The 11,840-nt window shown below is 43.6% G+C and overlaps 1 protein-coding gene across 1 annotated transcript; it reads left to right on the plus strand.

Annotated features, from left to right (window-relative positions):
* The first annotated feature begins 445 nt into the window (after positions 1-445).
* arhgap1 (Rho GTPase activating protein 1) lies at positions 446-11,518 on the plus strand. Its single transcript, XM_080519812.1, has 12 exons — positions 446-508; positions 3,765-3,989; positions 4,095-4,193; positions 4,361-4,448; positions 4,535-4,666; positions 4,754-4,840; positions 5,341-5,547; positions 5,618-5,694; positions 5,767-5,844; positions 5,935-6,063; positions 7,209-7,312; positions 7,409-11,518. The coding sequence occupies exons 2-12, from the start codon at positions 3,866-3,868 to the stop codon at positions 7,574-7,576; spliced, it is 1,293 nt and encodes a 430-aa protein (XP_080375938.1). The 5' UTR covers positions 446-508; positions 3,765-3,865; the 3' UTR covers positions 7,577-11,518.
* Positions 11,519-11,840: the final 322 nt, after the last annotated feature.

Raw genomic sequence — 11,840 nt, forward strand, 5'->3', positions numbered from 1 at the left:
AATGCAGTAATATCATAGACATATGAAAGTAAGGTAATCGCCACAGGTGGTCAAGTGGTTATACCCCTAATTTATGCAAAATAGTAGATATATATTAATAGACTTAACGTAAGTGTGTAGTCATAGACTAAGTCAAATTGTTTACACCACTAAGTCTGCAGAAATAATATACACAGCATAATGGACACATAGTGCAAGTATAATTATAGACATATATGAGTAAACATTGTAAGCAGACATATGAATAATGACACAGACACAAACAAGTAGAAGTTTTTCAGTTTATTGAAGAAAAAAAATGCCCTGGTACATCTTATTTGTATAAAAATTGCCCTTGAACTAAAGACGTCACAAGAATGTATGCATGCTTTTAATTTGACAGGGTAAACAGCGTCGCACAGGTTTACTTCGATAGTCGTTCGGACCGGAAGTGGGTGTTGACGCAGCTTTGTTTGCTGTCAGCAGATCAAACGACTTCAAAAGCTCACCGGACTGTTCACGATTCACGGTAAACAAACCGTTCCCGGTTCGGACCGGACACCTCGGTTCTGTTTCGACAGGGCTCGGGGGTTCGGGTGTTCTCGGCTTGGCTCGGGGGTTCGGCTCCGCCGCTCGAGCGCTTCGTGTCGCTCCGATGGGGAGCGATAACGCTGCGGTTCACTGCGGCGCTTCATTAGCCGCGCTTGGGGGGGTGAACTTCAGCCGTTCTGCTGGCTTCAGAGGCGGGTTGTGACTCAGCGGAGGAACCGCTCCTGTTATAAATGTACCAGACGTTTAGCTACACCCTCCGCGGTGGATTTTCTGAGGCTTGCTGCCCTTAATACCTCTCGCGGGGTAGCATTCCTCAGCTAATGTGGCTACGGTAGCTCCGTTAGCTCTCTGTGGCGATGTGTGGGGAAAATAAAAAAACTCGCTTTACCTGCAGCTCACCTGTTGCTTTTATCAGCAGGCATATCAACAGACACCTGGGCAGATGTGACGGAGGGGGCCATCAGGTGTATGTTGCTTTTATCAGCAGGCATATCAACAGACACCTGGGCAGATGTGACGGGGGGCCATCAGGTGTATGTTGCTATTATGAGCAGGCATATCAACAGGCACCCTCACATCTGTGTCCGTTTCATCTTTATTAAACTATTAGTTTTCCCAAACACATTGGTGGGAATATTCCCTTATATGAACTCGGAATTTCAGGCAAAGATCCGAAAAAGATGCATGAATTATTGCTCATCTTTTTTTGTACCAGAAAATAAGATTGTATATAATTAAAAGCAGGATTGCAAAGTGCTCCTGCCAAATAAAGCTAAGCTCTAAAGTAGCAACATCATTTACTTCTGAGTTTCTATTTGAGCTTGTTTAAAGTTATATTTGATTTTAGTGTCATAACTGTGGTATTCCATGGCACAGAAGGACTTTGCTGAGAGGAGTTGTGATAGAAGTTTCCACTGATTCAATCAGAGGTACAAAATAAGATGGAAACTGTGCCAGGCGGTTTTATTCCAGCAGAGTCATGAGGAGGTTTGGAGGTGGCTGGTTTTCTACATCGAGGCTCAAGGAGAGAGAACGGCTCTAGTTAAATGGCAGGAGATAAGAAAAAAAACAAATTTTTCTTGAAATTATTTCCCTCCTGCGACTCATGTCATCAGTAATAATAAAATGACACTAAACTGATGTGTGTGAACTCATTAAAGCACATGCTTCCTCTTCACAATGAGTCAAAATAGAACAAATCCTTTTGAGGCTTGTTAAAGAACGATGCTATAATTTTATAGGATTCCACAGAATTAGTCCCGATTTCGAGAATGAAGCTAAAAATGCAATCACTCGTGCTTCATAACAACAAATATGCTGAAAACAAACAAAGGAGAAGAGTAAAATGGGATAAAAGTAAATACAATACATCCAGCTATCCTGTGGATGGAGCATCGTTGTTGTTATTGATTATGCCAGTGAGGAAAGGCGGCCTTCAGCTCTGATAAGGAGCTGCGTCACTCAGTGATTTGAGCCACGAGTAATAATACGGTAATAAGAGAATGTGAACCCTGCTGTGATGTCATCAGGAGAACGCCCTGGCGCTCACTGTAACAGAACATTGATCTCCGCCAGCTGGATTTCTTTCCAAACCGCCTGCAAGCTGAGGAAGATGTCTTCCTGTCCTGGTGCAGAGCTGCTGTGCGTTCAGGCTCAACCCGCCCGGTGTGCCGTGGCGTCCTGCCCTCCAAGACGGCGCCATTCATCCCTGCCCCGGTGCTTTCCTGGCAAATGCTTCTCAAGCCCTCCGGGGCACGATGTGCTTTCTTCAGCCAGATTGAACAGGGCAGGGTGCTGGGTACACACACTGTAGATCCGTGTGTGTGTGTGTGTGTGTGTGTGTGTGTGTGTGTGTGTGTGTGTGTGTGTGTGTGTGTGTGTGTGTGTGTGTGTGTGTGTGTGTGTGTGTGTGTGTGTGTGTGTGTGTGTGTGTGTGTGTGTGTGTGTGTGTGTGTGTGTGTGTGTGTGTGTGTGTGTGTGTGGTGTAGGGCGTCATTTTGACATGATTCTCAAACAATCACACACCTCCACATGATCAGCTGCTTCTGCGTCTCCCAGACCGAGGACCTGGAATTACAGCAATTCCAGCTGGACTGATACACATTTGAAGGTTTTGTTTGCACTATGGGGGTCGTCTTCATTATGTGCTGGGCCATTGATAGTGATCTTTGAACTTAGTTTTCACAATGGGGGGATTACAGGCGTGGGATGAGCTTTTTAGCTTTTAGTTCTTTTGTTGCTCGTGCTTTACTTGGGTGATTCTCATCTTGTTGTCGCTATGGAGGGTTTATTTCCACGGGATTCAACAATGTTCAGTTGTTTTTTTCACTTTTCTTCCAGCTTCAGTCAAAATATTCAGACTTTCAGCAACATCAGGGCTTCATTTTGTAGAATATTAGTGATTGTTGTCATTTCTGATAAAACAGCAGGGAAACTATTTGTAATGTTCCACTGAGATACTGTAAAATCAGTCAGTTTTGTCAATTGTTTGGTTTTGTTGTTACGGGTTATTGATGAAGTCTGGATGCAGTGATGCTCATTTGGAGTGTTTTTGCCCTCTGGGGGGTGTCTGTCTGTTTGCTGATTTGATATTCTATCTTTTGTCCTTCTCTTGCATTTGGTTTTGTCGATTCCCACCATTTCGAGTGGCTCGCTGCTTCCTCACACGCCGTGGTTTACCATGGGTGTGAGTCACTGTGTGTAGTGCGGCGCGACGGTTGTGCTCAATTAGAATTTTAGTTCCGCGCTTTAACGAGTTCCCCCGAAGCAGCCCTTGGTTTTTATGGTTGCGTCATGTCTGGGAATGAGCTCCCAGTCAGGTGTTTCGTCCTTGGTGGTACGTGGTGACCTGCGCTGCTCTGCTGCTCGGCCCCCCGGGGAGGGAAAGCGTCTCCGGTGACGCGAAGACTGAGAGAAGAAAGGAGGAACCGGTTCCTGTCGTTCTTGCCGGACTGTGGTGACAGTTTGTTTTTCACTGTGCCGCAGCAGCAGCAGCAGTGGTTTGTAGCGATATTTATTTAAAGCAACGTGCTGTCAGCCTGCATAACATCACACAGCGGAGAGGGGGTGTGTGGAAGAGGGGGATGGGAGATGATAGAAGAAGCACTGAGGGGGAGAAAAAAAAAGGGGGGAAAGATGTGCAGTCGTTAGAGTGAAGAAGCTCCAGGATGTAGAGTGTTGGTTCACGGCGGACGCAAACCTCATCCCACCTGACGTGTCTCCGTCTCTTACAGGTTGCACCTCGCGCTGTGTGAGTGAGTGTGTGTGTGTGTGAGGCGTCGCTCTGAAAGGGGTTGAGAGAGAGAGAGAAAGAGAAAGAGAGAGTGTGTTCGCGATGTCTTCGGAGCTGCTGGTAGATCTGGGTGACGACCAGGCCACTGCACAGCTGGGGCAGCTGAAGCTGACCACCATCGAGGACCAGCAATGGCCCCCCGACGAGTCCACGCTCAGCAAGTCAGGTGAGCGCCATTTAAACACGTCGGAAGGGGGGAGGAGGAGGAGGGAGGAGGGAGGGGGGGACGTGTTCTTGCTAATGCTCCTCTTCCTGGATTGACGTGCTTCAGAGGCGGATGTTTCACAGCAGTTTGACGCCAGCTCCCCCCACCTGCCCTGGGACCATCCCTTCTATGACATCGCCAGGCATCAGATCATCGAAGTGGCCGGTAAGATCTCCGTAGTAGAACTACCCCTTTATCCTCCATCGCTACAAATGAGCCACTTGGTGATGTTGGGAAAGTTTGATCAAATGATTTTGTCACGAAAATGATAAAAAATGAAACTCAATCATCCGATATCCAAATAACCGTCACGCGACGCTGCCATCCTGCAGGCGATGACAACTTCGGCAGGAAGGTGATCGTGTTCAACGCCTGCAGGATGCCCCCGCAGTACCAGTTGGACCACCACAAGCTGCTCATGTAAGTGTCCGCCCCCCCCCGGAGAGCACGCTCTGCCTCCACGCCTCGCCGCTCTCCCGCTAACGCTGGCGTTGGACGTCCTGCAGGTACCTGAAGGGAACCCTGGATCAGTACGTGGAAAGCGACTACACGCTCATCTACTTCCACCACGGGCTGACCAGCGAGAACAAGCCGTCCCTCAGCTGGTTGCGAGACGCGTACAAGGAGTTCGACAGGAAGTAAGCTCCTCCTCCTTCTCCTCCTCCTCCTCCTCCTCTGATTGGTGGCGAGCCTCCAGTCTGAGTCTGCGTCGTTTGTTTTTCCAGGTACAAGAAGAACATCAAGGCGCTGTACATCGTCCACCCCACATTGTTCATCAAGACTCTGCTCATCCTCTTCAAGCCGATCATCAGGTTCCCTCCCGCCGTCTGAACGTCACTCGTTAAAAATCAAGCCGCTTTATTTCACTGCAATTTTTTTATTTCAACATTTTTCTGCGGTGAAAACTTCCAGCTTCCGCTTTCCTGCACTAAGAAGTTTCTGCTTCCACACGATCGACTTCCTGTTTCATAAAGCGCCAATGGCGGTTTAGCTTCCATTCTCAGTTTTGGTAGTGAGAGGACATGATCTCGTTTGTTATCCCGTGTGTATGTAAAACGACATTCATGAAATATAACAGATCAACTTATTCAAAGAAGTAATCTGAAAAAATGTTTGGAAAGAAGAAGCTGCACATCCCAGAAGTCCTCCATAGTCCTAAGTATTGTTTTCTAGCAAAGACCCTTCCAGAAAGTCACGTAATGGAAAAAAATATCGGCTTTCGGCTCTTGTGACATCTGGTGGCCTTTTTGGGGAACTGCACCTTCCGAGCGAATCTTTTCTTAAATCTCCCCTTCTGGTTTCTGCTTCCCAGTTTCAAGTTTGGCCGTAAGATCAACTACGTGAGCTACCTGAAGGAGCTGGAGGACGTGGTGAAGTGCGAGCAGCTGCTCATTCCCGCCCGGGTCAAGGAGTACGACAACAAGCTGAGCGCCTCGCTGAAGTCCAGCGCCCAGCCCCCCATGTCTCCCCCGCGCAGCCCCCCCCTGCCGGATCAGGTGTTCGGGGTGCCGCTCACCACGTGAGTGACCGCAGCTCGGCGAGGTCGGCGGGAAGACGCGGCTCTTATTTGTGTTGTTGGTGTGCGTCAGGCTCAGGCAGAGGAGCGTGGAGGACGACGCGGTTCCCGTGGTGATGAGGGACACCATCGACTTCCTGTCAGAGCACGGTGAGACATCAGAACCCTCGCCCTCACCCGGCTGTTAGCACTCAGAACTTAATGTGTGTGTGTGTGTGTCAGGTTTGGAGATGGAGGGGATCTTCAGACGTTCCGCCAACGTGACTTTAGTGAAGGACGTGCAGCTCAGGTACAACTCAGGTACGAGTCCTTCTCTTCCTCGTCACGAAGCCAGACTCTGATTCCTGGACGGTTCGGACTGAACGTTTCCTCGCCGCCGGTGTGTTGAAGGTACGACGGTGGACTTCCGGGAGATGGAGGATGTCCACTTGGCCGCGGTCATCCTCAAGACGTTCCTGAGGGAACTTCCTGAGCCGCTGCTGACCTACCAGCTCTACAACGACATCGTCAATTTTGCCTGTAAGTCCAGTTTCAGGGTTTAAAACGACTTTATGTGTGAGAGTTTAAAACGACAATATATAACTTGCATTTCATCATATTTCTACACATTATTGCCATTTTAAAGCTTTTTTAAAGCATTTATCATCATGAGCTTTTGTTATATTGATATTTTTTGAGCAGGTTTCAAATAATTAGAAATTTGTAGTTGAGTTTTCATGTTCAGATGCTAAATGGTAGTTTAGTTGTTTTTATTTTTTACAACAGAAGGGAAACAAAGAGGGTGTGGGCAGACAGGCTGGAGAATTAAAAGGGTCATTCGATCTGATAAAGTTCATTATCGGAAAAAAAGAAAAAAAAAAGATCATATCCACTGAGGACAGTTTTGCTTCTCTGTCCTTCATAAATGTCCACGATTGTCCGTTTGTCTCTTCCCACCCTGAAGTGAGAAACTTAATTCAGGACGCAGATCCATAAGATACATTAGTAAATAAAATAGGAGAAAAACAGACGAACAAGAAAGTAGAAAAAAAACAAGCAAAGACAAAAAAAACAAAACACAAAACAACAAAAAAAACTAACAAAACAATGGGATCCAGGTGGTTTCTGGGTTTCATAAAGGGTTGCCAGGTTTCATTAAAGAATGTGAGTTATTAGTGAGAATCCAATCTTTTCCAGTTTAATTCATCTTTTAGTCCATGTTTTAGTCTCTCAATATAAAAACCTGTCCTTTACCTGCTCGTATTTTAAATTGTTTTTGCAATTTTAGGTCTCGTATGTTCATCGACTTTGTCGAAACGACAAACTGATAGCAAACACTCCAGTTTTAGCAGCTTCAAATAGTGAAATATGACGTAAAATCCACTGTACAGTCAAAATCGTGACTTTATACAAGCATATATATATATGAATGCATTTTTTGTTATTTTTGTGCTTTTGGGTTCAGTGTGTTCTTCCTGTGGGTCAAAATGAAGAGATAGTTGTAGGAAAAGGAGCCCAAGTATTCAAGATAAACACTTTAAATAGTGAGATATGAAAGGTGAAAGCAACACAGGACCCAGAGGTCAGGACCTCCGTCAGGCGGTGGTGGTCAGCCGGTGGTCAGGTGGTGGGCGGAGCTTGTCGGCTGTCAGAGTCTCGAGGGTTTAAAGTGAAACGTCTTCCAGCCGTTCCCAGCGACAGTCAGGCGGCGGTGATGAAGACGCTGGTGGAGTCGCTGCCGGAGGAGAACTACGCGTCGCTGCGGTACCTCGTCACATTCCTGGCACAGGTGAGTCCTGGAGGCCCCGCCCCCTTTGCTTCCTCTGCCCCGCCTCCTCCACGCCCGACTGACCCGGCTCCCCGCCGCCGCCTGTCCGTCCCCCAGGTGTCGGCGAACAGCGAGGTGAACAAGATGACCAACAGCAACCTGGCGGTGGTGTTCGGCCCCAACCTGCTGTGGGGGCGGGACAACGCCATGTCGCTCAGCGCCATCGGGCCCATCAACAACTTCACCAGGAGCCTGCTGGACCAGCAGCACCTGGTCTTCACCTAACCGCCGTGCCGCCGCCCGTCCTCCACGACCCCCCCCCCCCCCCCCCACTCTCGACCAATCGGGAGCTTCGTCATCGGGGTACTCGAGTACTAGCAGTACCCTCCTCCACACATCCTCCATTTTCACCTCGCGCTCTTCTTCCTGCATGTCCCTCTGTGTTTACGCGTCTCAGGCCCCGCCCACTTTTCTCTGTGAATCCGTGTCGTGCCGTTCTCTATGTAGTGCCAAAAAAACAACAAAAAAGAAAAAAATGGCCTCAAGCTTTCCACAAACGTGGCGCGAGGATGGCGATTCCAGATTAGACGGCGGCAGAGGTGAAGTGAGCGGCGAGCAAATCCGCCAGAAGACTCAGGTTAAGTTCCGGAGCCGTCAACTTGGTACCAAACGTCGCCGACAATCCAGGAAGTGGTGTCACGCGGGAAACATTCCCCCCTCCGAGTTCAGGGTCACACTTCCTTCAGAGGTCTCTGAAGACAGACGTGGCGTCGCTGGGCGCAAAAAATGTTTAATAAAATAGAACACAGCTCGCTTCCTGTTTTCCCAACTCGGATGTGGGAATTTCCCAGTTCCACGACGCCGCGGTGAGAGAGAATGGGAGTCGCCCTGCGCTCCAGTGATTCCAGGTTTAATGTCCGTCGTCGTGTCCGGAAGGATTAGAAACGACCGACGTTCAGCAGAAGATCCACTTTAAGTACTGTGACTTTATTTATGTTGCCTTGTTTGTTTTCATTTTCATTTCATGCTGCCACGGCAACCGAGTTTGTCCAAGTTGTGAGACTTTGTTCTTATAATTACTGCACACAAAAGCTCTGTTATGGAAACACACTTAGCATTTTGACAATAAAGTTTAAATATCCACGAGATTTTTATTGATTTCTTTTAATAACAGAGTTTTTGAGAAAAAAACGAATTAACACATTGAATAAATTAAAAAAAATAAAATAAATGGGATCAATGGGAATTTTTCCTTTTAATGGAGTCAAAATGTAGAAAATTAAGTTGAAATGTAAAATTTTAACTGAATAGATGCAAAAAAAAGTGAAATATGGACAATTTTAAAATATAAGAAATCTGAAAACAATTATTTAGAAGATGAAAAGAAAACACATTTACAACAATACATTTAGGACTCAAAACAATAAAATCTGAGAATGTTTTTAAGTTCATGACATAAAATATGTGCAAATCTGAAAAATTTCCAAATTCTTTTTCTCTTTTTAAAAATAATTTTTTAATTTAATGAATCTGAGAATCTTTTTTTTTATTATAAAATGTCTTTTTTTCAATAATTCATTCTTCATTGAGAAATGTATATTTTTTTGTTCCAGGTTAAAAAAAAAATGTCGAAAAATTAAACAGTTTTATTTTTGAGAATTTGAGAATGAAATTGAAATAAAGTAAAAAACCATCATAAAAAAAAAAGTACTCAAACTTTCAGATTTATTGAAAACATTTCTGCTGAATTTTAATTTTCTTCAATCTCTTTTAACTCCTCAACATTTTGTCTTTTTGAATGAATTGAACTGATTTGAACAAACAAACAGGAATCATTTGCACGTACACTAAAGTTTACACACAAAGTATTAATGATTCCTGTGTTCACAACTTTGTCAACCGGCTCCCACTTTATAAACATAAAAACACGATGGAAGTATGAGAAGTACTAAATATATGAACTATCAGAATACATGTAGCAAACCTTTCAACCCTATTTTAACATTTTCACTTCTTGTGTCCTCTTTATTCTCTTTTTATACTTTAAAGCAATAAATTGATTTTATTTTTACTAATTCCTTCTTTTTTTAACATATTGACTTTATTTTCAAAATGCTAATAAAAAAAAAAGCAGCTCAGATATTCCTGCTCCATTTTCCCTTAATATTTCTACATATTATTTTTGTGTGGTTGTTGTTTGTTTGTTGTTTAGTGACGATGTGATGGAGGCGCGATGTTGTCCTGCGCTTGTCCGTCTTTGTGAAAAACTCCACACTTCCTCCACAAACTCCCCTCCACGTGTCCAAACTACTCGCTCGTGGTGAAATATTAGTGTCGTGACGTTCCTGTAAATCTTCTTGCGATGTGACTGAATGAGCGCCGGGAGGTGAAAAGAGAAATCCCCCATGTTTTACTTGTCGTGACTCCCGGACGCGTCGACGCTGTGTGTGTGTGTGGAAACTCAGCACGTTGGAATAGTTGAAATATGTCAAACTGTTTTGTTTTTAGTATAGTTTTTTTTTTTTAAATAACGAGAAAACAGGGCTCTGTGTGGTGACGTGTGTGTCAATGAAGGTGCGTTAGGGTCACCGCAAAAGTAAAAAATACACAGGAAGGCATTTTTTTTATTTTTTTATTCTCATTTCTAGTCAATTAGTTGTCACAACAAAACATATTATGAGTGAAATTTTTATTTTCCAGGAAAGTAAATGTTTTGGAGGATAACATTTTTTAATTTCTTGAAAGATTTGCTCTAATTTTCTCCCAAAAATGCAAAAAGTGAAACATTTTTGAAGACAAATCATTGCTATAAATATGAATAAAATCGAAAAGTCAAAGTATTGCAGTTTTTATAAAGTTGTTAAAGATTTTAAGTAATTTCTTTACAGCGGAAAAGGTCAAATTTGCGCGTCACTGTCAAATAGGTCTCAAGTGAAAGAGTTATTACGGTCAAACTGTTCAAAAAGTTTGTGAATTAAATGAAAATCATGTTTGCCAATAATACTGTGGCTGAGTACCTGAACAATAATACACAAACAAGTAAAAATATCATAAATTCTCATGTTTCTTCAGGATCAATTATTGCTTTCACATTGAAAATGAAAAAAAACAACAAATGTCATCAGGAAGAATATATGAAAGTCAAATGTTAGTATTTTGCTCATGTACGTTTTTTGTGTTAATCTAATATGAATATTTAAGATAATTTTTTCCCGCTGTGAGTTAACGTGACCTTACTGCACCTTCGTAGTGAGAGTGTGTAACTCCAATGTGGTTGTCAATATAATTCCTTTAAGTCCAGGACCTTTCTTTTTAAAAGAACAAATTAAATCAAGATCTTCTGTTGTGACTCAGGGTGAGGAGGATTTGATAAAATCTTTAAAATATAAAGGTTAATAAAGAGCTTATTGTGCTGGTTTCATGCTTTTACTCCGAGATAAGGCGTCCCCCAGACCCCCCCCCCCCCCCCTTCCCCTACAGAAACAAGAGTTACTAGTGTTTTCTTTGGTGTGTGCGTGTGCCTTATCCTTCCCGCTCCTATATGGTCATGTGATTAGCCATCAGTGCCGCCATAGATTAAAGCCCCCAGCTCCTCGGCTGTAATGCGTGAACGCAGGCTTGAAAACCCCCCGAAGACGATCACCGCGTCATCACATCCATCCTCACAACCCTCATAAGGCAATTCTTCCCAGATTTATTTTCATCCTGCCTGAGTTTTTATGCTCCGGTCATTTTTTCTGACTCGCTACGTCTTCGCTTTTCTTCGTCTTGGTGTTTCCTCTTCAAATCTGCTGATCGATTACAGCCCCTCTAATCTATGGATCTCTGTACTGTAACTGTTATGTCATGGTGACAGTGGACTACGTTTCTCCATCGGAGAGCTTATTTTAATTTCCAGAATGACTTATTGATACTTAGTGATCTTATTTTCTTAACTTGTTTTATTTCTCATGCTTTACTTTTGATATGTTGTCGGTATTAGTCTTCTTATGTGTATGATATAATGGTAAAACAATTCAGTGTGTTCAAATGATAAATAAAATGGTGAATATATGTTTGTTTTTTTATTCTTTTAAGTCAATTTACAGCATGTTATCACATCATGACGGATTCGGTTGATTTCTACTTATGTACAAAAGAAAAGCTCCTTTTTATTTATCCAAACATTGCATTTCCAAAACTGAAAATGCAAAAACTGGCTTAAACCTAAAAATGGTAAAGAGGCATACATGTTCATCAGTTCTTAAATGTCACACAATACGGTTTTGTATCTATAATATCTATATAGACAAATTTATGAACTGTGCTCGTTTTGTTTTTAAGTTGAAACAAACTTTATTTGGTGTAAAATAATAAAAATGCCTCTTTTTGTCTATTAAGTCATATTTTGAGTTTGTTTGTTTTGCAAACAATTCACATTATATTAAAAACATTTAACCCACTTGCTTGATTGTGGTTGACGTCGTTGCGTCTCGCGTAATGACGTGATGACGTTGTGCCAGTGACGTCGTTTCCGCGCGGCAGCCTTGTTTTGGAGCGCCAGGCTGCA

This window comes from Blennius ocellaris (assembly GCF_963422515.1).
Source record: "Blennius ocellaris genome assembly, chromosome: 24".
Taxonomy (NCBI): domain Eukaryota; kingdom Metazoa; phylum Chordata; class Actinopteri; order Blenniiformes; family Blenniidae; genus Blennius; species Blennius ocellaris.